Raw genomic sequence first — 25,995 nt, 5'->3', positions numbered from 1 at the left:
CAGTAGCTATAAGAGCTAATTAGAGTTGATGAGAGAAACAATGAATGTAAAAAGCACATTCATTTTCTTTCAAAATAAGTGCTTTCAATCCATTGAATTCACCTTGCATATTACTTGCTTCGTCATATCCTCATCCTCGCAAACTAGTAATGCTTAACCCATGTCGAGAAAAGAAATCATCAATTGCTATCTTAAGTGATAGAGCACTTGTACTATTAACAGTTCAATAAAATTATCTTCATTCTTCGAATCATTGTCTCATCATGTCCACAGTATGCAAGCCCTTGTCTTAATAAAACTCGAATACAATCAGTTGATGCACCTAATCGAGTTTGATACTCAACTCGTACTTGATCAGACATCCTATTCATAAAAGTCTCAATATGTTGCTTTTGTTTCAAGAGAACCTCACATTTACTCCAAGCTTGACTGTGTGCACTATTGGAACCACCAACATGTGTTTGCAATTTTTCTTTTTTCTTCCAATTTAAAAATCCTACCTACAAAACAGTCACCTCGTGATTCTTTACACATCTGGTTTGAAAAAGTAGGAACATAAACAAAATCCATCATCATTTGAAATGTTGTATTCTAACCAATTTGAATATTCCTTAAACCACAATAGATTAAGTCGTCTTGGCTTTACTCTAAATCTCTTGAATGAAAAAATATGGTCTCGAGGTTGACAAGGACCTTTTTGTAAATATGCTCTACAAACTTGATCTTAAATATATAATTCTAAACAGAATTTTAGTTCTTAGACAAAGATCTGCACGTAATTCTCCTAAATTGATTTTTGTATACGATCTATGAGAATCTATCTCTATTATTGTTTTTCTTTTAAAATATCTCTCCATATTGAATTAGAGTTAACTCTATAAAAGTATTCACAATAAAAAATATTAAAATTTATTACATAGATCTAAAAGTATCAGAACAAAAAAGTCTAAGAAGATTTTGAAATTTACTTATCGATGATATGATACGAATGACAAATAAATTGTTTTGTAGCTTTTAACTCTAATACTAATATATATATTATGTAAATATGAAATTAAGTAAAAGAGAAAAAAAAGTAAATATTACGAATTCAATAGAATGTTGTTGAAAACTGAGAATGAAAACTTCTCTAGATTTTGAAGGAAAAAACATCTACATAAGATAGAGAAACTGCACTATTTTTATGAATTTTTCTGTAACTAGCGACGTTGTATTGCATTTGCAACCTAAAACATAGGTTATATTTTTATTTATTTTATTTCATAATTAGAATATAATAAACTTTATTTCAAGCAGTGGCGCAATAAGACCTGCGTAGACAGACACAAGATAATTTATTTTTAAAACATCGAGATTTTGTTTCTAAATTAAATTCCCCTTCAAAACAACTCTTTCTTTTATTGAGTTTTTATATGCAAAATTTGTCTTTTCATATTACGTCTAGAAGTTGTACGCTTCTATTTGATAAATTTAATCTTTTATTTTTAATGCATTGGGAAGTTTCGTTAACTAGTTTGAGGGTGATCCTATGATTTATATAGGTGAGAGTAGTCAGATCGTCAACTCAATAAATTTATCATTTTGGAGATTCCGAGGCATTTACTAATAAATATCATTAACTATTACTTAAAAGTTTATATTAAAAATACAAAACCGATAACTTGAAAAGAGGTACGTGCCCCTTGGCCCTTACGTAAATCTGCCACTGACCTCTAGACAGCAATGAAAATGACTTTTAATGAATAATATACGACAATGAACAGATACTAGAAAGAGACGTATGTTTTTTCTATTCATATTAGCTTTTGGGACGTTTTATTTATGGATCAAAATATTACTAATAAATTCAACTTAATATGTATACAATTAACTGATTTATAAATCTGTGTAGTGTGTGTGTATATATATATATATATATATATAATTACAACGTACTAAAAAATAAATGAAAGCCTAAAATAACAATTCATGAATCTCATCCTATTCCCACATTTCCATTACCACGTACCAAAAATCCCTTTTAATTATCATGACTGATGACACACTTATCAACATTGACTAAAATCATCGGGTCTAAACAGTCCAAATAACCATTTTTAAGAGGTGAAAATAACCATTTAGATGCTTATATGATGTATCTTGAAGGGTGTTATAGTATCCTAAAAAATTGTTTATTTTAAATTTTGAATGAATAATGTGAATTAGAACTTTTGAAATACCCAATTGTTAAAGGTGGCTTTATATGAAAGGACATGTTTGTACAAACCCATCTCAATTGTTGGATCATGATATTTCACATCTACAATCAATTGCCCATATGCAAATAGACACCACTTCTCAACTCAAATAGTTGTTTTCCATTTGCATCAACCAATTCATGTGACCCAATAAGTTTGAAGGACAAACTATAAATTTATATTTTTAAAAAAATAATAAGAGCAAAACAATGAAATAAATGAAAATTATTAAAACTTTTCAAATACCCAACCATGAGGTGTCGTCACATAAAAAGGTTGTGCGCATACAAACACATTGTGACGTTTCACATATACAATCGAGATTGCACTCGTAGCAAACATACACATTAACCTGAACGGTCACATCCTTAGACATTCGAAAGGTAAAATAGGCAATATAGTAAGAAATAAATAACAAAATAACTAAAAAATTTCTCTTTATAGATATAGATTTAAATATATGTATATAATTTTTTTAAGAAAAACCACTTGTGTCCTCATTTCATTGGCACTCTCAAGCTCAGTTTTTGAGTTCTTAAACAACATTCGGTTATAGCCTAACAGGAAACAGACATTGTTTTGACTAATGAAGAATTAAATAAAGTTAATCTCTATATTTTCTTTAACAGGCATGAGTTCGATCTCCCCACCTTACATATTCTCAAACAGACATTTGAATCTCCTTTTCCCATTTTGGATCCCAGCCACATTGACATTTTTTCTATTTGCAATGTGCCTATTTTGATTTCTAATAAAAATTGTCTAACCAATTCTTATTTATGGATCTCTCTTTACATTCTATTGAAAAACTCTTTAGACTTTGAAAGTTATAAACAAAGTCAATAAATTCACCTGTAAAATCATTCTAAAGACGGAACATTAACTCTCAACCTATGGTAACTAACCAGAACAGCAAATATGGAAACAAGTGAACTACTACTAAACGGATGGCTAAAAGCTAGAGCTGGTACATGAGGAACGTTCTAAACACCCTAAGTTTTAGGTCTAACATATCAAAAGCTTCACAAAAATTTTTGAAGAGAGAATAAACCACTCTACTCAATAATCAATATGTGCAGTCAAAATTAATTCATAATATCAATATCTATACCAAAATCCACTTACCTCACCAGTCCAGACTTCACAGGAGAAAAAATTTGTTTCTCCGATGAGCAGGAACAAGCCTGAATGACAAAGGGCATTTGCAATTACTCTTCGAACTAAATTGCACGAACAGTGTGTGAAAAATAACCATTAAGACCTTTTAAATGCAGTCCCCGGTGATGAATGATCGTGCTATTGCTAGAAAGAGAATGATTGAAGAATGCACAGATTTCAGGACTTCCAAGTTTCAAGACTCCAAGATGTGCACGCGGAAGTTTTGTACTTTGAAAAAATGGACAATGCCTTCTTGTCTTTCAATCCTCTTGCTGCACAACGTCTCATTAGAAATGAACTTCAACAATTAATCCATGGATTCAACTTGGCGGCACTGTGCAAAGAAGACCACGACCCGGATTATGCTCCAAAGGATACATGGTTGTGCCACTCACATATTTTTTATGGTCAGCGGCAGGCTTGCGCAGGCTTGAAATTGATATAGGCTTGCTTCTGCTTTGCTTTTTTATGATAGAACATGGAGCCAACGGGTCTCTAGAACCTGCTCCAACCTTCCTATACATTTAAGGATAAGCACCAAGAGTTCAGAAAAATCAAATACATCGATCAAGTGAACAAACATATGAGTTTAGGAATTATTTAGTTTGTTAGTAAAGCAAATACGATAGAACACCAAAATATTTGCAGCATAGTTGATAATTGCTAAAGAGTTGCGGATCCAGCATGGGAATCCTGCAATCATTAATGCACGTTTTGTGTTGAAATTCTAGACTAAGAATATAGACTAGCACACAGCATAAATTTGTATGCCCAGGCACCAAAAATTCATTTATGAACATGAGCATCGACATAATTTAAAAAAGGTATGACTGAGATGGAGGGTATAGAAGCAACTAATTAAAGGAGGTAGACCCACAAATACATTGAATAGCTGATACGCAGAGTCTTACCATGCTGTACAGATTCATCAAATGAGAATGAAATGGCATTCAACATTCATAGAATGATTCGTAGTTTAGTAGAAACAAATACATCACCCACGAAGTTCTTTTTTTTTTCTTTGGTGGGGTGGGGTGAGGAGTGCAGATGTTGATAATGATCAATGATTCAACTACCTCAATCGTTTCTCAGATGCAACTCTAGCAACATTAATCATCTTTTGGCTTGGTACCCACTTCACCACCCGGCTAGGGTTAGGTCGCATTGGAGAATGGATTTTGACAAGCTACACAGTTTATAAAGTACAATTACTTCCCAACTAATCAAGCATAGATGAAAAGTTAAAGGTTAATACATAACTTGTCATAATAATTAACAATTTAACAAGAAAATGAATATCCACCAAGCAAGGATTAAAATATCAATGTCGATATCAATATGATATATCAACAGATATATCGAAAAAATATAAATTATAACGGCTATTTTTGTAAGTCAATTTTTTTTTTTTTAAAAAAGTATTTAGATTAATAGTTAAGTTGTTTTTACCCCTAACTAAGTTAAGAATATTGTTATTAGTATTTCTTTTCATATTAGACTAAATAGATGTCTCTTTTATGTTTTATATGAGCATTTCATTTGTAAAAGATATTGAAGATGTCAATTAATCTCCAAATATCAATATTGAACCCTTCGATTTATGGATATATCAACATGTCGACGAATATTTTAATTCTTACCACTTGGTGCATGTCTTCAATCCTTGAGGATAGATATTCGTTGATAAAATATCAAGTAATTTCCATTTATCAATTTTGAATTCTCTTCAAATTTCGTCAGATCGTAATACAGAAGATTCGATTCACAAAACTTAACTCATTTAATAAAATCAACAATGAAATTTCAATGACAGATTTAACACTTGGATATTCTAATATTTTCTCATTTTAACTTTTGGCAAGGTTTATAATCTATAATCAAAGCTTTGATACTTCAAAAATTTAGTTTAGTTTTGCCACCTACAGAAGGGAACTTCTCCGTTGCACATTGCACTAAGTATATAAAGCACATAAATTTCAGTACATGACATAAATATTAGCAGACTTACGCCCAAACATTCCATCATCTGGTAATATGCCCTACCATGCAGAGGTGTATGACCTTGCCGAGATTCTGAAAAATATCTTGTCCTGAGAACATTCAGTTTCATTCATCAATTAAGAATAATTTTTATCTCAGATCTTAAGAAATTAATTGTAACACCAAATCTCATACCATTCTTTATAACCAGGATCAACAGTAAAGCCATACATATCCACGGAATCACATATAGAGAGAGCAAACTCAAGAGCCTTGAGCCCAGTTCCTTTTGCAGCAGAACCAAATGAAGCACCAAGCATGAGATAAACAGGATTTTTTATTGGAACCTCCTGCACAAAGTATGAGGAAAACAATAAGTAGGGTGGAAAGCATCAACTAAATAAGATATTTGATGGTGAAATTTTAAGTGCAAAGCAAATTCAACATTCAAGAAGTTAGGAATAAAGTTTTAAGTAGAAATGGTATGTAAAACATGATCTATCATTAGTCGTATGACATCTAACTCTGTATTTGACAAGCAAGAAAATTAATGAATACATTAAAAATATATTAATTTCAATGCAATAGCCATTTACACACAAGTTGGCCTAAACACTCACTATAAACGTGTGCAAATTAACCTGAAGGGGAAAAAAAAGGAGCAGAGTGAGATGAATTCATAATGCTTCATATTCAAGGGTAATGAAGGCTCTTCTTCTGAGCTCCTGAATTTATTGATTCACATTCTTTTTTTAATGGAAACAACTGATTTCATTGGAAAAAAAAAATGAATGAGTACAAGAATATACAAAAAATCAAGCCCACAAAAATCCCACTAAGAAAAGGGAGTCCAACAAAGTAAAACGTTACCTAAAGAGTAATTACAAAAAACTTTACAAAAAGAATTACAATTTAGGCAAATGAAAGAATTCGTTGATTCACATTCTAGAGGATCTTCTATTACACTCGGTGTCAGGATTGAAAAATCCTACCAGCATTTTTCCTCCTCTCTCTTTCTAGTTTCAACCCAAAAAGAATGAATGAAAATTTCCTCTTTTAGTTTGTTAGAAGGATATGGAATTGTCCTTAGTCTCATTTGGTTTAATATTCCCTTATTCTCCCTTCAAGACATGAAAATCGGTGAGTAAAAGGGAAACAAAATCTCCATAGAAGGAACTATTAGAAAAAAAAAAAAAAAAAAAAAAAAAGCCATTTATTTTTTGCTTGAACTTGGTTGATGGAAAAAAGGAACTAAAGAAACTTCAAGGTAACAAATCACGGAGTTTGGTCCAAACCAGTATCAATTCTAGAAAGCTACAAAGCACAGAAATTAAAATCATGTATTTTTATTAAAGGTAGTTAAAAGAGAAGCCACTATAAACAGTAAGGGAACCTTAATCATCTTGTTCATGATGTCATGAATTGTTGTTTTGATCAACAAAACCTCCCTTCTTGTTTCTGCAGAATATGCAATTCGTACTTAGTATACATATAAATTCTAATATTATGTCATTAGTAAAACAAATAACAAGTGAAAAGATATTGATACCATCTAACTCCACAACTTTATCCAGAGCTTTTGCAGATCCTCTATTAAGAAGACGAAAGGTGCTTTTTTTACCCACATGGTCTGTATAGTTCTGTGAAAATCAGAATGTCAAACATATTAAGTAAATTGTTTTTCTATGAATAACTGAGCTTTTATTGAAAAGAATAAAGGAATGCATGCCATACGAAAAGAGAGTCCACAAAAGGAAAAAAAACAAACGAACTATAAGAGCCTTCAATAAAGTAAAATAAGACAGGGGGACCAAGCATCGCTTGGAAACCTCTCAAGCCCTCTAAAAATTCTATTGTTCCTCCTATCTCAAAGCCTCAACAAGATGGCACCCCACAAGATAGCACCCACAAGATAGCACATACTCCACTTAAAACTTTTCTCTCTCACAAAAAGAAGGATGAAGAAAGAACTCCTCTAGCATCTCTCTACTGTCCCTTTGCCGAGCCTAGCTAAGATCGAACTCCTCAAAGACACAACTCCAAACTACATAAGCAAAATCACAACTCCAAAATATACAATTAAGATCCTCAACTATCCTCCTACAAAGAATGCAACACCCAAGGCCCAATCACATTGGGCACCTTCCTCGACACTTTATCTAAGGAGTTAACTCTTCCATAGAGGACCTGCCAAAAAGAAAACTTAACCTTCTTGGAAATTTGTACCTTCTCCAACGAGGCGAAGACAAATATCACTCAAAGGAGGGGGGTTAACTAGACAAAGAAAGAAGTAATTACAAGAGAACCAGCAGACGAACTGGGATCCCAACAACTAGCATCCCTTCTCCCTGAAGAACAGTGAATTTCATGCAGTAAAGAAAGAAGGTCGACAATACCCAGTGTTTCTACAAAGAATGCAACACCAAGGCCCGGTCAAATTGGGCACCTTCCTCGACACTTTATCTAAGGAGTTAACTCTTCCACAGAGGACCTGCCAAACAAACAGCTTACCTCTTGGAAATTTTCACCTTCTCCAACGAGGCAAAGACAAATATCACTCAAAGGGGAGGGTTTAACTAGACAAAGAAAGAAGTAATTGCAAGAAAAACCGGCAGAAACTGGGATCCCATCAACTAACATCCCTTCTCCTTGAAGAACAATGAAGTTCACACGGTAAAGAAAGAAGGTCGAAAATATCCAGTATTTCTCTATTAGACAAAGAATGTGGAACCCCAAAAGAGGAGGAGGGATCTTAGGCTGAGACAGAACGTTAGCCAATGAACAATTCCTTGTTGAGGATAAATGGTGTAAACGAGGAAATGCAAGACAAAGGGGGGATTAAGAAAAATTATTAAAAGGAGTGGAGCATCTAAAATGATTAGAAGAAGCGGAACCTGGATAGGAGCCCCATTTTCCCTGATAACAACATCAAAACCATCTATCTCCTCCCCAAATTTGGTTTTCAAGAGATCTCCAGAATTTCCCACAACGGCACAACGACCATACTGTTTTGGTACATATGGTGGTGTTTCAGGAAGTACTAGGGAAAGTTTCTCCATGCACAAAGTTCTATTCTCGCAACGATTACTGCAAAAGGAAAAAAAAGGTCATAGTGAGCCTGGCTACGGGAAACTTTCCATGGTCTTCTGATAAGAATGTTCATTCTGGAGCTCAAAACGCAGCAACGTCAACGTGTACTTTGTGAATTCATGTGCACTTTGCAGTAAACTATACCGCTACAAAAGGAGTTCTTTCCTTATGATTATTAGAAACGGAATTTCTAAAAACCTAATATGAAGTCCAAAACTAAGAAAACGTATGTTCAAACTAGGTTGTTTTTTGCAGTAGAATACAAGTCTTCAGCAAGTGATTGGTGTTAAACAATATATTATTAATCATTTCAAGGAGAAATTTTTGGTGTCTATAGACCCATATATATCATCAATCATTTCAAGGATAAACTTTTGTAACTGTAACTACTTACAGAAGTACTCCCTTGTTTATCCTACGCCAAGCATACTCTTCCCATCCATTTGGCAAGCTATCAATGTACTCCCTGGTCAATATGGTGGTACTGTTCCGCACCTAAGCAGTCAACTCATTAAATAATAATTAATTTACAAACATGCATATGAACACTTATAAGAGAAATAATAAAAGGAGACCTCATTTAATTTCAAGGTGCATCTTTTGAGATAAAAGTAGACATTAGAATGGGTGATGTTCGATTACTCCTAAAAAACGATGCATAAAATCTTTTATCAGACATGGAAAGCAGCTTACCTGTTCCCATATAGCCACAGCTTCGCAGAGATTAAATTCATATGATAAACCTTCAAGATCACCAGTTTTAGGGTCTTTCTGTCCACATGTAAATTTTGAAGATCTAAGTACTAGTTTGCGTATTAGCTAAATTTGGCTCATAAGAACACAGTCTGGCAGGACTTAATCGAACTTCGTCTACTCAACAAATATATGAACAGTCTGTCAGAATGACCAAGAGAACCTACCCATTTGGGAATGGTATCTTGAGGAAACCTCATTGTAACTAGGCAATAATCTTGACCACCTTCAGCTTGTAAACCTAATCCATTCGCACTCTGCAACAAGATTGAACAATTAACATGCAACTACAAAAGAGATTGAAGTTTTTGTTTTAAATGAGCAAAATGTTAAACTACTTTGCACTGGATCGAGATAAACACACAATCATCTATGTCATATAAAACAAAGTAACATCCCAAATTAACTAAATGGTCTTAATCATCCCATTCGAAAAGCTCTTCCTATACAGAGAATGTGAAGTCACAAGCTTATGCCTCACATTACCCACAAGGAAAAACTTTTATCAACATGTTCTTTCCAGTTCGGAAATAGCAAATATTCAAAACAATTGGTTTTCAGAACTCACCACACATTTCTGGAAATTGCTCTGAAGAGATTGCAGAGCTTCAAAATCCTCGTCGGAGAGTTGATAATTCCCATCTATTAATACATAAAAGCACAAGTAGATGATCATAAACATACAACGAATGCAAATGAAAAGGAATTAAACAGAAACATAAAGGTTCTTACATAGGTTAGAGACACCGTTAATGTAGATGAGTATAGCGGCAAATCCAGAAGCTAAAGCAAGCACAAAAGCGAAATGCAACAGCCTCATCTATGTAGAAACAAGGTTGATCGGATCTGAAAGCTCGATATGTATCAGTCCCTTCACTCAATGGATCTCGACAAGAATCAACCTTGATCTGTAATTTCCTGTATCTTGTTTCCGCACTCACTGGAAAACGGTGCTATTCGAAATTTCAACCAGAAATTTTTCACCCAAAGAGAAAAGGGAAGCCAGTATTTATTTGAATTGAATGCTGTCGTTGAATGTCTCGTTATGAACAAACCCGAATTCCTCTATTATGCGCACATCTTGGCCTTTCATCAATTTTCATTCTATCGGGTTATTTTTCTTTACCAGCATCTCATTTGCATGGAAAATTGTGAAAAATAATTGAGAAATTTCACCATTCAAAACTAGCTTTTTAAAAATTTATTAAACTAATTTTTCTCAATGCATCTAAATTGAGATCAATTACCAAAATTTGTATAAAAAATTAAAGGTCTATTTAATAGAAAATTTAAAAACAGAAATTTAAAAATATTAGATTTAAATAAAAATATAGTTATATTTCTTATTTTCAGATATGTGTTAAATAGAATTTAATAATTGAATTCTAATTTAAATAATTTTAAACTAGTTGTAATTACCTGTTAAATATTAATTGACAATAAATGATTATTAATTTATTTATGAGCATGTTTTATGTTTAAAAAAAATTGTATACTTATTATTTTGTATATATATATTTTTTTAGGAAAATTTGAAATTTTGACCCTATAATTTGGAGTAAGTTAAAATTTAGGTCTTATGGTTTATAATTAGAATTTAGCTTTGTGGTTTGATAAAAGCATCATAATAAATAGTCCCTATGGTATGGATTATTTAAGAGAATTTAAAAAACCATACGGACTATATATGAAGTTATATCGAACTATAAGAACTAAATTTTAAAATCATATGGTATAGTTTTTAACTTTATCCAAATCATAGAGACTAAACTTGGAATTTGACCTAATTTAATTTATAATACATTACATAATATATATTTGAATTTAAAAAAAAAAAAAAAAAGTTAGGTTTATAATATAGCATATTATATTTCTAAATATTTTTAACTTCATTTAATATATTTATGCATTTTAAATTGGGAAATTCTTATAAATAGGAAAAAAAAAAAAAAACTATTTACATGCATAGCAAAGAAAAAGGGGGTAATCGACAAGCAACCTTTCCCTTTTCTGAAATTTTCGAAAATACCCTTTTTACATTTCAATTTCGCGCACTCGCGTAATCGACGATTTCTTCTCTTTCGACTTCGGCGTCTTCTTCTTCCTCGATCGATGACTTCTTCGGTGACTTCTTCTTCTTTGAGTGTGGCAACTTCTTCTTGCCTTCTTCTTCATCATCGTTTTTCTTCTTCATCATCAGCAATTGAGTGAGAGGTATCTCCTCTAGGTTTTCATAATTGTTTTAGGTTTTGGTTATTTAGTTATACTTAGCGATGTTCTTTTTTTTTTTTCTTCTTCTTCTTTAATTGAATTCAACACCTCAAATTCAACTGATAGGTATTTGAAATTTAAGTGATTTCAATTAGAATGTATCAAAATGTGGCTAACTGGATTTCAAATCAGATAGACTGCAATAGAGTTCTATCACTAATAGATTGTGATAGAACTCTATCCCTTTTCCAATGTTTGCTTGATGTGTTTGTATTGTTTTCTAAAGTGAAAGCGTGCCGTGTGATCCAATTTCAATCTGAAATTAAAACTGAAAATACAGAGAAGAACAAGAATTGTACAGGATAATCTTTCATAATTAATAAGCATGCTTAAAGAGGAGAAAAGAAAGAGAATTCTACTCACCCATGAAGAATTCACGTCTTCACGATTTCCTCTCCCGATCTACTGCACGATCATGAACTCGATCCTTTCCCGGTCTCACCAACACGAAAATTCAGCAAACACAAAATGGGCACCACCATGAAGGCTTCCTTGTTATTCTTAGAATGAGAATCGTAATGGAATTGTGGGCTCGCTCTTAATTAATTTTGGGAAAGGAGAAGAGTTTTATGATGAGAAAAAATTTTCAGTCTAAATCACAAAGAGCAAATGTGGTTGATGAAATGAAGAAGACTCTCTCTGTCAAAGTGAGAAGCCTTCTCCATGTATTTTTGGGGTTGAGAGATTAAAGGAAAGAGAGAGGCGGGGATATGAAACTAACTCTCCTTGTCATAATTCATTTAAAATTTTAAAAACAATTTAAATAAAATTAATTTAAATTTTAAGTAACTAACTTTATTATATATAAAAAACCAACCAACCATATGTGATATCATACATAACATACAACATATAGTTTATATTATATCACGTATAATATAATCTATATTTTATTGATCTTCATATTAACTTATAGTATTAATATGATTCACATTGATATTAATTTTAACCTATAGTTTTTAATACTTGAATCATATTCAAATATTTATTTATCTCATAAAATTTTATGTTATGATGTATCATATACATTATATTAATTATATCTTATATAATTAATTCTCATTCAATTAATTTGAACAATTCAAATTAATCCAAAGTTAACTTGATTCTCATTTAATTAAGCTAACTAGGGACTTTATGGACCTATACATTGAAGCTCCAATGATACTTAATTAATTAATTAAACTCTTTAATTAAATTAATCGACTTTCATATAATTTAGCCTAGAAAATATTTTATGTAATTCAACCGGTTGTGTCAACAAGAATCATTTGTTCACCAACAAGGTGTTTCTAATAGAACAATCTATTCACCAACAAGGTGTTTCTAACATTCTACGTTATTCCTACGACTTGGTGCTTGCATATGTCCTCAAACTTAACCCTTGCACCACATTATCTCCTAAAGTGGATAGATTAAGTTATATCTGAAATAGCTTTCAAATATCTTAGGACATACTTGTTGGGTTTTATGTCTTAAAACTCGTGGTTTGTAAACAATAAAACTTATTCTGAAAATTCAATAAGTTGTTATTGAATATATGTATTGCTTATTAGAAATCCAATAAACTTAAAAATCCTTTGACTATTACATGAGTACTAAAACTTTATGTGGAGACATAAAAGTGGGTCCGATTCGAGTAAATAGTTAAAATGATCTATAGTATATGAATAAGGTTAGGTGTCTTATTCTGGTAACACTATTGGATGCGACCTACTCTGTAGTTGTTACAAAGAGTTGCAAAATGCTAAAAACGAAGTGATCCTAATTTGTACATGTTATGACATGAGGAGTGGGGGCGTCTTATGCAAATGAGTTTTGTACAAGATCAGACCAAGAAATCAGTCACTCTTACTTTATAACGATGTTTACTGTTTAAGACTGACTATTTCAAAGCGATGACCTAGGTAACTTGACCTAAATCCTGAGCTAATTATGAACTCCTGTTTGTTTGGGATTATCCTTTGATCTGCATGGGTGAGAGTAGTCCAACAACACTGCTCAATAAGCCTCCCATTTTGAGGATAAGACTGGATGAATAGTTGGGGACATAGTTCTACAAGATGAAATTCACTCCTACCTGATTTAGGGTTAGTAGAGAGGTTGTTCCTTTAAGTGCTGATTCTAGATCTTGAACAAGGGGCCCCATCCTCTCATTCGCCTGAGAGAGACTCGATTTGTTGATTGGGTCACAAATCAATTGTTCATTAGAGCAGTGGGACTTAAGGAATAAGAGGTAATCTCGGGGGTAAAACAGAGATTTGACCCAGCCGTTATTACGAACAACCTGTGAAGGGTTAACTTACTAATCATGGTTATATCGAGTGGACATAATATATCTACAATGAGGAGAGTTCAACTATGGGTTTTAGTGGAGTGACCAATTAGTTAACGAATGGGGTTAATTCGGTCTAATGAGTTTAGCCAATTAATTTCGGATCATTGGAGTCCATGATCTGTAGGTTTGCAATCCCTTTACTAGCTCGTAAATGGGTTAGCTTTAGAGTAGCGTGATAAGATAATTTGAAACGTTCAAATTAGAATTAAAGGAATTAGTAATTATATGAGATATGATTACACGTTTAATTTTAAGAATTAAACGGAATTGGAGAATTAATATTTAAATATGATTTAAATATATGAAGATGGAATTGTGTAAAACTAATTTAATATTTGACATTAAATTAATTAGGCTTATTTAAATTGTTTAAATAATTATTTATTAATTTTATTAAGAAAATTAATTTATGAAATTAATTTTGTAAAATTAATAATATTTTCAATTTTAGAAAATAAATTATTTTTTGAAATCAATTGAAAATTGAAAAAGATTTAAGAAAAATACAAAAATGGAAAGTTGGATTTTTCCATTACATCTTTAAGTTGCTCACACAAAACCCATTTCTTTAAGCTTCAATTACTCCAAGCATGAACTGCATCTCATGCAGCCATCTTCTTTGCATGATCGTCTTCAATATATTGAGAAGATTGGAGTGAATTTGAGGCATGCAATTTGTAGAATGCTGAAAAATTCACGTGAAGAAAGTGTTCTTCAAGTGGGTTGCTGCTGTGAGTTATTCTCCAAATTCCCTTAATTCAAGCTTATTTTGAGTCTCACAACTCAATCTAAAGTTCCAAGAGGATAGTAGGGATGATCTTGAGGTGGTCTACAACAAGATTTAGAGAGATTTTCAGCTGGAAATCAAGCTTTGAAGAAGTTCTACAAAGGTATGACCTGAAATCCACTTGTTTCTGCAAGAGCATGCTTTAGTTTCTGCCAAAATTAATGAATTAGAGTGCGATCCTTGTTGCTTCCACTGCTTGCTGATACAATCCAACAATACTTGACTTATGCAAATTATTACTTCACAAGGAAAAAAATTGTCTTATTATCCAGTATATACCAATTAGGATAAAACATGAATTTCTCTAAATTCACTATAAAATAATGTATTCTATAAAAAATCAAATCTTAAACTATATACAATCATATCTCATTTTTCGTAAGTTTTAATTTTCAAAACTCAATGATCATACCATCGACTTTACCGATTAAACTAACCAATTGTACATTAAAATGTTAATTAAGTCTCATGTAAGATTTACATCCCCTTAACATTTTAGGTGTCTTAGGAAACTTTTCCCATAGATATATAAACTTCATTGTAGAATGGTACATTACCATTCTATTTGAAGTAATTGCATGGAATATTAAACAATTATTTTGTAAACTTAAGATGCATGAGGCAAATTTAACATCATGTCCTAAATATTTGTATGTGAACTTTTAATATATAGAAAAACTTCAAATCAACTATTGAACATTGGTTAAATAGTCAAACTTTCATATTGATTTCCACCTTATTCATAATGAACAAATATGAATATAAATCAGATAAATACACAAGAACATTGTTATTGTTCATAGTTAATGGTTATGATACTATAACAAACCTTATTCTCAAATATCCCAATTGTGAAATTTATTTCTCAAATGAACATCACAATTTTGCAAACCTTTTGCAATCTTTGAAAATTTTCTTGAAATTGTGTAGATGCATTGAACTCCTGTTCATAAAAGAAGTTATTCATTTCAACATATCTCATATGCAACAATGAATTAAGTAATGCATAAATACTTTGTTATAGAAACTAGTTAGAAAATTGACTCATAAACCATTTTCACCCAATAGTTTTAGCGTTGATTTTCACCTAACGCCAAGAGTCTTACTTCGAAGACTTCTATCTCCAAGTACTTCATTTTCAAATCTCCTTTTGTAAATCTGTTCATATCCTTTGAGGTTGCCCTCTCAATGAAAATCTACAAAAAGAAAAAAATTAAACTAACTGAGATTAAGTACACTACTTTATTTCAAATTTATGACTTTAACAAAATTTCTCTTTGTCAACTCTTGTCATCCAGTATGATAGCTTTGACTTCCAATAAATCACAGCGAAGGTTGAGTCATCACATAACTCTCCCACTACTGAAAGGTTTATGAGTTTTCATCTTATCATCTTATATGACAATGAAGACTTCAAGTAAGCCTTTTTAAACGTTGAATTATCTCATAACTCTCCCACTACGATGAAGACTTATCTGTTTGACAATTAGAAATTGATGTTCAAATAAAATAAATGGTTAAAAACACTTGTTAGTTATTACTTGGTTTTACTTGAAACTAATTTGTCAACATAGCTTGACCTATTTATAGGTCTGCAACCTTTTACTTTCCAAATGAATCAGTATTTGTCACACAAATACATCATTTTACTTTGGAATGTTCAAAGGGTCATTTATAAACTCCTCAAGGACTACCTATAATTAGGCATACTTTTGAACATTTATTTCACTAAGGGTTTGTTTTGACATAAGTGTCTCTTTTTAACCAAAACCTAAAATGTCATAAACAAGTTTTACAACACTTTCATAATCCAACATTGTTTTGTAAATATTTTGGAGGAAATAACGTTCAAAACTACAATATCCTTTACATATCCTTAGTGGAGTCAGGCATCAGTGGAATTTTAAAACATTAGGATTATGTTTAAAAAAGTACCTAAAATGTACTAAGTTCAACAAGGCCATATTTCTCCTGTTACAACACAATATCATCCAAATTGTACCTAATATTTGAAGTTGAGATCTCATATCAATTCTATCGATTAGCCTTAGTACAACAAATATCTTGTATTAATCATTATGATCTGATCATAATGTCACAACACGCTTGTCTAAATGACTTAAACTTTAGTCCAATTTCTTTTGAACATTTTAAAGAAAATAAGACTTAAGTTGCATTAGAATAAGATATGTTTATTCATAAATAATCATCAATCATATCAATGACTTATTTACAAAGCCAGACTTATGCTTTCAATTATAGTTCCCTTAATGCACAATCTCTCGAATGAGAAGATATTTCTACTCTATGTGCTTCCCACGTTTGTGGCTCCTAGGCTCTCGAAAATTAGCCACAACACCACTATTATCACAATAAAGGGTGATGGACTTTGACATGTCTAGAACCATTTCCAGATCAGTCAGGAATTTTTTTAGCCACATAGTTTACTTGGTAGCTTCATAAGATGCTACATACTCAACCTCCATAATGGAGTCAACAATGCACCTCTGTTTGGTGCTCCTTCAGATTACAGCCCCTTCATTAGGAGTGAACACTGATCCTGAAGTGGATTTCCTAGAATCCTTATCAGTCTAGAAATCAGAGTCCGTGTATCATATAAGGATCAAATCCTTAGAATCATACACGAGCATATAGTCCTTCGTTCTTCTAAGATACTTGAGGATGATCTTAACGACGGTCCAGTAATCAAATCCTGGATTAGATTGATATCTACTGACTATCCCCACTGCATAGCAGATGTCAGGTCTAGCACATAACATTGCATACATCAAGCTACCGACAGCCGATGCATAGGGGATCCATCTCATTTTCTCAACCGCTTGAGGTGTTTTAGGACATTGTTCCTTAGAATAAATAACTCCATGCCTGAAAGAGAGCAAACCTCTTTTCGAGTTCTATATCGAAAATTTGACAAATATCTTGTCAATGTATGATGTGTGAGACATGACTAGTGTTTTGTTCTTTTGATCCCTAAAGATCTGAATGCGCATAACAAATTGCATCTCTCCCAAATATTTCATTTGGAATTGGGTCGCTAGCCAATCTTTAATTTCAGCTAGTAGACCTACATCATTCGTAATGAGTAGGATATTGTCTACATACAACACAAGAAAAGCTTCTGAACTGTTGATAACTCTCTTATCAACACAAGGCTCATAACATTATGATCAAAGCCATAAGATTTAATCGACGTATCAAATCTTATATTCCAAGATCAAGAAGCTTGTTTCAATCCATAAATAGACCGATTAAACTTACAAACCTTTTTCTCTTGACCTTGGGTTATGAATCCCTCAGGCTGCTCCACATATATGGTCTCCTCAAGATAGACATTCAGAAAAGCAGTCTTGACATCCATTTGCCAAATCTCATAGTCATAATATGAGGTAATAAACAAAAGTATCTGGATAGACTTCAACATGGCAATAGGTGAGAATGTCTCCTCATAGTTGACTCCCTCAACTTTGGTATAACCCTTTGCCACAAGTTTAACCTTAAAAGTTTGCACCTCCCCATCAACACCCCGTTTTCTCTTGTAGATCCATTTGCAATCTATAGGTTTTATCCCATCAAGTTGATATACAAGATCTAAGACCGAATGAAGTATATAAACCCTATTTTGAGATCCATAGCTTTGATCCATTCATCTTTGTCAACATCCTCGCCTTCTTATAAGACAATGGATTCTCAACATCACCGTCAGCTACGATAGCTAGAATTTCTGTTAAACCCATCTAACGAATAGACGAGTTCGCAACCCTCCCACTACGTTAAGGCTCCCTCAACGTTTGAGGTGGATGTGACCTACTAGATGAACCAACTTCAACAACTCTTGTTGAGGTATTAGGCTCTTCAACAACTCTTGTTGAAAGTTCAGTAGTTTCACTGGAAAGTTCATTTAACACTATCTTACTACGAGGCTTATGCTCCCTTATGTGGTTCTCTTCTAAAAATATAACATTTTTCGACGCAAACACTTTATTATCTTTAGGATCATAGAAGTAACCACCTCTCATTCCTTTGGGGTAACCTACATATAGACATAATTTTGAACAAGGTTCTAATTTCTTAGGATTTTTCTCAAGCACGTGTGTTGGGCAATCCCAGATCCTGAAATGACGTAAACTACCTTTACGATCATTCTATAATTCCAAAGGTGTTCCAGTAACATTTTTAGATGGAATGCAGTTAAAAAATGTAAGTTGTAGTCTATACTGCATAACCTTAAAACGAGTCTGGTAAGAAAACACAACTCATCATAAATTGAACCATGTCCAACAGGGCTCGATTTCTCCTTTCTAATACACGATTCTGCTATGGTGTATCAAGTGCTGAGAGTTGGGATACAATTATGGGTTCTATCAAATAGTCTTGAAATTTCAAATCTATATACTCTTCACCTCGATTAGATTGAAATGTTTTAGTTGTTTATTTAATGCATTTTCAACTTCAGCCTTATACTTCTTGAGAGGGCTTCAGACTTATGTCGCATTAAATAAACATACCCATATCTGGAATAATCATTAGTAAAAGTGATGAAATATTCAAACCCTTCTCTTGCCTTAACATTGATCGGACCACAGAGGTCTGAATGTATAATCTCTAAGGGTTCTTTAGCTTTGTGACCTTTTCCAGTAAAAGATCTTTTAGTTATTTTGTCTTTAAGGCATGACTCACATATAAGTAAAGAATTTTATTCTAACTCACTTAGAAGTCCATTCTTAACCAGTCTCTCAATCCTATTGAGATTTATGTGTCCTAATCTAAGGTCCCAAAGATGGGCATTTTCTTTAAGAAAAAATTTCTATGTTGATTTTGTGTTACCACAGTTTTAAACAATTCAGTATTTATGAGAGCTTTAGTTGTTAACAGTCTTAACACATATAGATTATCTTTTAGTTTAGCAGAACAAATATGAATAATTTTTTTTGTAAATAAATACTTTATTTACAGAAAAATATAAAGTATAATTTTGTTCAATAAGACACTTTATAGAAATTAAGTTCCTCTTTAAGTAAGCACTACATATACATTTTCTAACAAAATATAATTTTTCTGTAAAGTAAGCTGGAGTTCTCCCACTGCTCTCGCAAAGACAACATGTCCAGTTCTTACACGCATCGTCATCTCAGCAAGTGCCAGCTGCCACTAGGAATCAATTCCCTGAAATGAAGAATATGTTGGGTTTTATGTCCTAAAACTCGTAGATAGTAAATGTTATTAATTGACCGTCATCAATAAAGAATTATAGATGTTAATTCAATAAATGTTATCATTTGTGTTGTTTGTCTATTTTTATCTTAATAACCCTAAATCAAATAAACTAACATCAAGGCTATCTTATGAGTCTTGAACTATATGAGAAGACATACAGGGATCAATATTCAAGATACAGCCTAAAGGGTCTATAGTATAGGGATAAGGGTAGGTACCTTATCCTAGTAACACTATGGACACGAACCACTTTGTATTGATACAAACGCAACGATCCAATGCATTCGTGTAATTCACATACCACGAAATAGTAACCACTAGATGTAATACCGTTAACTAGTTAGATTCATATTTCAATAGGATGACCTACGCAACTTAGTCTTAATCCTGAGTATATTATGAACTCCTGTTCACGAGGGACTATCTTTTGATTTGTATGGGTGAAGTGGCTAGTTCGCCAATCCAATATGCCTCCCATTTTGGGTAAAAGACCGAGTGAGGAACTGGGAACATAATTATACAAGATGAAATTCACTCCTTCTCGTCTTAAAGGTAAGTAGATAAGTAGTTGGACCATAAACAGGTTGTTCATTAAAGAAGTATTGGCACTTAAGGAGTCAGAGGTAACCCAAGGGTAAAATGGTAATTTGACCCAGTTAGAGTTACGAACACTTGTGAAGGACTAACTTCTTGTTATTGGTCCATATCCATGGACACATGAAATATATCTGTAGTAAACATAGTGCAGTTGTGGGTCTTTAGTGGAGTGTATCCACAATTAATGAATATTGATCAACTTGGTTAATGAGTTTAGCCAATTAATCTCATATCGTTTGAGCTTCTAAACTACAAGTCCACTAGGTTCCCTCGTTAGCTCACTAGAGGATATTTAAGAGGGATGATTTGAAGTTCGAATTAATTTGAGGAAACCATATATTAATGTGATTAATATAGAATTGATTATGGATATGATCTATAATTCAAATTAAATTGGAAAGTAATATTTGAATGAAATTCAATTAATTAATTCAAGTGAATTAGATTTACAAAGAATTAATTAATAGAGAGGTATTGCATATATATATATATATAATGTTTATGATAATTAAATATATATACATTAAATTAGATTTAATAGTTATTTAATTAATGTACAAAATAAATTAAATAAGTGTTATTTAATTAATTAGATTAATCAATTAAATAAATGTTAATTAATTAATTAATTGTGGAAAAGGGAAATAGGAAAAGGATTTGAAAAAGGACTTGGCTTTTCTTTATATAAAGATCTCCCTATGGCCTCTTTGGGAGACACTGACACAGGACTAACAATACACAACACACAAGTGTTATTGTGCAAAATTTTACCTAAACCACAAACAGAATCCTTTCTACTTTCCAAAACCCTTTTCTCCTCTCATTCTCCCAATAGTTGGATACCACCTATCCCTCTATTGTAATCCTAAAGAATAACGAGGTTACTCTCGTGGTAGTATTCGAGATTGTTCAAGAAACCGTTCGTGATCAAGATCATTGGAGGAGTCGTTCGTTGGAACTTAAAGTGGATTGTTTGTGAAGCTTGGGAATCTACAAAAGTAAGAATGGTTCTAATCTTTTTCCTTAAAGCATGTTATATTACATGTTTATATTTTCTTTTAGTATACTGAATTTATTTATATAAAAATCGAATTGCGGGATGCAAGGCGCTCACATAGCACTTCCGCTGTGAGGTTCGATCCCTTCAACTGGAGCTTGAGAGAAGTTGAGAGAAACTAAAGAGATAAGTTGAGATTTGAGAAAGATGAGTGTGAAAGTGAAAAAAATGGAGTTTTAGAAAATATTTTTACATTGAAGGGCAAAATAGTCATTTCATACCTCAAGAGTTCTTCAAAAATAGAAAACATCCTAAATATCTTTAACTTATTATAAATACGTTAAATTAGGTGTAACGTAGATGGTCATTATTAGTGTCTATTGGCCATGTGTCACTTATCCATTACCTCATGTGTTGTCCATGTGTCTCAAGATTACACAGTATTAGTGTCCATGTAATCCACCCCCTACTTACCAAATTGTCTATAAGTGACATTTGGTGGGTTTTGAAAGACACACATATAGGTGATCAATCTAAAAATATTGGAGAAAGTAGAGAAATTCATTCTTTGTTATTTTATACTTTTTATTATTTATTTATTTTATATATTTATATAGTTATATTATATATTATTATATTATATTTTCTCCATATCTGTGTTCTCGTTGTGTGTCGTTGTGCTCCTTAAATTCACAACACGTTATCAGCATAAGCTCCTATCGTTTTCCTCGCTAAAGGTATGTCCTAAAGGTATGTCAGTTTTTCCTTTTCATTATAATTAATAAATTTAATGTTATTTTGCATATTTAATATCTATTAAATTTCTAATATAAAGACAATATTTTATGATAGTGCTGCCATGACAAATCTCACAAAATTAGAATTTTCCACCCTTGATATAAATGATAGTAATTATTTGTCATAGGTACTTGATGTCGAAATCCACCTAGATACTATGAATCTTGGAGAGAGTATTAAAAAAGAAAATACGACATCCAATCAGGATAATTCGAAGGCTATGACTTTCCTTCATCATCATCTCCACGAGGGATTGAAAATGGAGTATCTTATAATAAAATATCTCTGTATCTTGTGAAAAAAAAATGAAAAAGTGGTATGATCGTAAAAACAACAATTATTCTTTCTAAAGCTCATTATGAGTGGATGCACTTGAGGCTACAAAATTTCAAATCAGTATGTGATTACAACTCCGCATTATTTAAAATTAGTTTGAAACTGTTGTTATGTGGAGAGAAAATTATTGATGTTGATCTGTTAGAGAAGACATTTCTTACATTTCATGCCTCGATGCTCTTGTAGCAGCAATATCGAGAGAAAGGTTTTAAACAATATTCTGAACTAATTTCACGTCTTCTCGTGGTCAAACAAAATAACGAATTATTAATGAAAAATCATGAATCTCAACCAACCGGGACGGCACCATTCTTTGAAGTGAATGCTGTGAATTTTAATAATAATCATGGTCAAGGTCGTGATCGTGATCGTGGTAGAGGAAGAAATAACTATGATTTTCGTGATGGTTATTCTAATCATTCAAATTTGAAAAGAACCATACAAAATGATTATCACAAAGGAAAAGCTCCACAAGATAAGAGTTCAAAAGGTGTTGAAAATAAATGTTTCCGATGCGGAATGACTGGGCATTGGTCACGTACCTGTCATACGTCAAAACACTCAGTTGATCTCTATCAAGCATCCCTGAAAGAAAAAGAAAAAAAAAAAAAGTGGAAGCAAATCTTGCATACTAGGATAATGACATATTTGACCCATCCCATATGAAAATTTGGACTTAGCAGACTTCTTTGAATCTCCAGATGAGAAAATCGGCAGAATTGGTGGAACATCAAGTGTTTCCTTTGATTTTGAAAATATCTAGACTTAAAAGTTATTTTTTATTCATCTTCATGTTTTTTTCCCTCTTAGTAGATGTTAACCTTTGTATATTTCAAATGTTTTTTTTCTTATTGTAATTATTTCCTTTTAATGAAGAAATCTAGATCATTTTCATATGCTGGGTGTTCGTCTCCGAATCGATGTCATTAATTTGACTCTAAACCGAAACAAAAATATTTATAAATCATCGAAACTCACATCTTATACTAACAAATAGCATAAGTGGCAAGTATGTGGTCGATCCATAGGGAAGCTAATGTCTAATCTTTTCTTTAGTTAAACTCAACTATAAAAGTAATAAAAACGGGGGTTTGGGGTTTTGAAAGATAGAGGAAAAATATAAATAAAGATTGGTCAATCTAGTTTCTAAAACAAGTTAGACATTCAATGCAATTTCTATCATCGATTCCCACAAATTAATCATGCAGACATTCAATGCAATTTCTATCATCGATTCCCACAAATTAATCATGCAATCGAATTATGCGCACAACTACTTACTTGACTCGACTAAGCTAGCCTCAACAATAGCAGACGACTAATAAAAATATAATCAAGAAAGCGTCCTACGCATTGATTAAAGTTGGAAAGACCTAACCTTAATCAACCTATATGCTTCTAATCCTATTAGGTTCGATAGTGGCCATATAGAATTAAAAACACATGCATTATATTTAAGGATTCAATTGTGTTGACTAAATGTCAAGAAATCCATATTCAATTAATCGAAATTATCTTTGAACCTAGCAATTAATGTATTCTAGGAATCGCCATCAAATACACAATTAACTATTGCCAGTTAGTAGATCTTAGCTAGACATTCTTATGCAAGAATACATTTTAAATTAATATATTCATGCAAAGTTGTAACAGAACTAAGAATCTTAGCATTACATGCTCATGAGAAAAAAAATCCATAAACATGTTTTTAGAAGTTCAAATTGATTTAAAGAAGCATAGATTCATATTGCAATTAGTCAAAGAAGAGCAGAAATCTCAAGAAATATGCAAGGAATTCTTGAACTAGAAACAAGATTGAAGGTTTACCTCATAAATCCATAGACAAATCCATAAAGAAGATCCAAATCATTTGCTTACAATCCAAAAATAAAATGAAAAATCTAACCTAATTGACACAGAGTTACAGAGGAGATAAAGAAATTTGGAGAGAAACACCAAACTCCATATGAAATTTTGCCTCCCTTTCTAAATATGAAAGAAATCTATTTATACTCGCAAGTGTAGCGTTGTGACGCTGTTACCCAAAAAAGCCAAAAACCGTTGGGCAAACTTGTGTGACGCTGGCGTGATGCTCGGTTGCACAAGGTGCGCACAAACATTTTCGTCAAAGTTTGTAGCATTGCGACGCTGTTAGGGAGTGTTGCAACGCTTCCCTATATGGCCGAATTAAGCATGCTACTGTCTTTTAACATTGCTCAATGCTAGTTGGAGGGTCACGATGCTGCTTCCGATGGAATTTTGGTAAACATTTTGACTTTCTTCAATTATGTTGATTTCTTGGTCCTTTTTGCTCCTTTTTAATCAAAATTTCTTGTAATGACTCCAAAATGCTCCCAAGACTATTTTACCTATAAAATTGACTAGGGATGGTCATTCAAACTACAAAAACCAAACCATTTCTAAAAACCGAACCGAAAACTCAGTGAAACCGAAAAATTTGGTTCGATCCGGTTTGAAGAAATTTTGAAACCGAATTAATTCGGTTTGGTTCGGTTTCACTTTTGAAAACCGAATTTGAAACCGAACCGAACCGTTTTTAACTAATATATATATTTAAAAAAAGAGTAAAACCGAATTTAAAATCGAACTGCTTTTAATTTGAAGAACAAAACCGAATTTAAAATTGAACCGAACCGAACCGAACCACTTTTTAATTAAAAAAGAATATAACATGATTTTTTTAAAAAATGCCAAAATCAAATTTGAAACCGAACTGAACCACATATATACGGTTTGGTTTGAACCAATAAATCAGTTCAATTTTGTTTCACATTTTAAAATTTTTGGTTCGGTTCGGTTTGACCACCAAACCGAACCGAACTTGTAACATCCTAAGTTTGTATGAAAACGGTTTAGAAAATTATATATTAGGATTCTACATTAACATGTTCCAAGTACTAGATATTGAATGAAGATACTAAAGTTACATTGTTCCATAAATCTTATTGGCTATTAAATAAGTAGCAAACAAAATATTAACTAAGTAAATAAATAAATATCTAAGCAAGAAGTTATTTAAGAAATAAAGTAATATATTTTAAAGAAGAAAAACCTAAAGATGGAGAAATTAAAAAAAAAAATACTAAGTAACTTAATTAAACAAAAAGTAAAATAATACAATATATATATATATATATACAAGTCAACTAGAGAAAAAATAATAAAAATCATAACAATAATGAAATTCATTATGTCGGCAAAAAAAAAAGGAAAAAAAACACAACTTGAATAGATAATAATAATAATAATAAGGTGGTGATAAAGAGGGAGTGAGGTGGTGGAAGATTAAAGAATTAAAAAAAATTAAAATTAAAAAATTAATAGGAATGGCGGTGGAAATTGGTCTATATATAGGCATAAGTACTTTTTTTTTTAGAGATGAAATAGGGGAGTACAT

The 25,995-nt window shown here is 32.1% G+C and overlaps 1 protein-coding gene and 1 pseudogene across 8 annotated transcripts; one reads left to right on the top strand and one right to left on the bottom strand.

Moving 5' to 3' along the window:
- Positions 1-222: 222 nt before the first annotated feature.
- On the bottom strand, positions 223-12,222 carry LOC120083078 (Glycosyltransferase family 29 (sialyltransferase) family protein). Of its 7 annotated transcripts, XR_005483367.2 has the most exons (14): positions 9,951-11,244; positions 9,787-9,860; positions 9,386-9,475; positions 9,159-9,236; positions 8,860-8,960; positions 8,270-8,462; positions 6,925-7,015; positions 6,769-6,833; positions 5,571-5,725; positions 5,404-5,485; positions 4,472-4,581; positions 3,499-3,911; positions 3,363-3,421; positions 223-500 (listed from the first exon to the last, which is right to left on the bottom strand). XR_005483367.2 is itself a non-coding variant. In XM_039038616.2 (13 exons), exons 2-13 carry the CDS (start codon positions 10,036-10,038, stop codon positions 3,716-3,718), a joined length of 1,323 nt encoding a protein of 440 aa, XP_038894544.1. In that variant the 5' UTR covers positions 10,039-10,158; positions 11,853-12,222; the 3' UTR covers positions 3,269-3,715. The 7 variants fall into 7 exon arrangements, 3 of the variants coding, with proteins under 3 accessions (XP_038894544.1, XP_038894543.1, XP_090172682.1); XR_005483365.2 differs by having other exon boundaries at positions 3,363-3,911; XR_005483366.2 differs by lacking the exon at positions 223-500 and having other exon boundaries at positions 3,269-3,421.
- Positions 11,306-23,471, top strand: LOC120083079 (uncharacterized; annotated as a pseudogene). The gene is made up of 2 exons (XR_016531383.1): positions 11,306-11,432; positions 21,343-23,471. The product of XR_016531383.1 is annotated as an uncharacterized LOC120083079 (transcript).
- The last annotated feature ends 2,524 nt before the right edge of the window (positions 23,472-25,995 follow it).

The sequence above is a fragment of the Benincasa hispida genome, chromosome 8 (genome assembly GCF_027475165.1).
Source record: "Benincasa hispida cultivar pf3 chromosome 8, pf3_genome.v1.1, whole genome shotgun sequence".
In the NCBI taxonomy this organism is placed as follows: Eukaryota; Viridiplantae; Streptophyta; class Magnoliopsida; order Cucurbitales; family Cucurbitaceae; genus Benincasa; species Benincasa hispida.
Note: the sequence above shows the minus strand (reverse complement) of the source record. Positions and strands in the feature narration are given on the sequence as shown.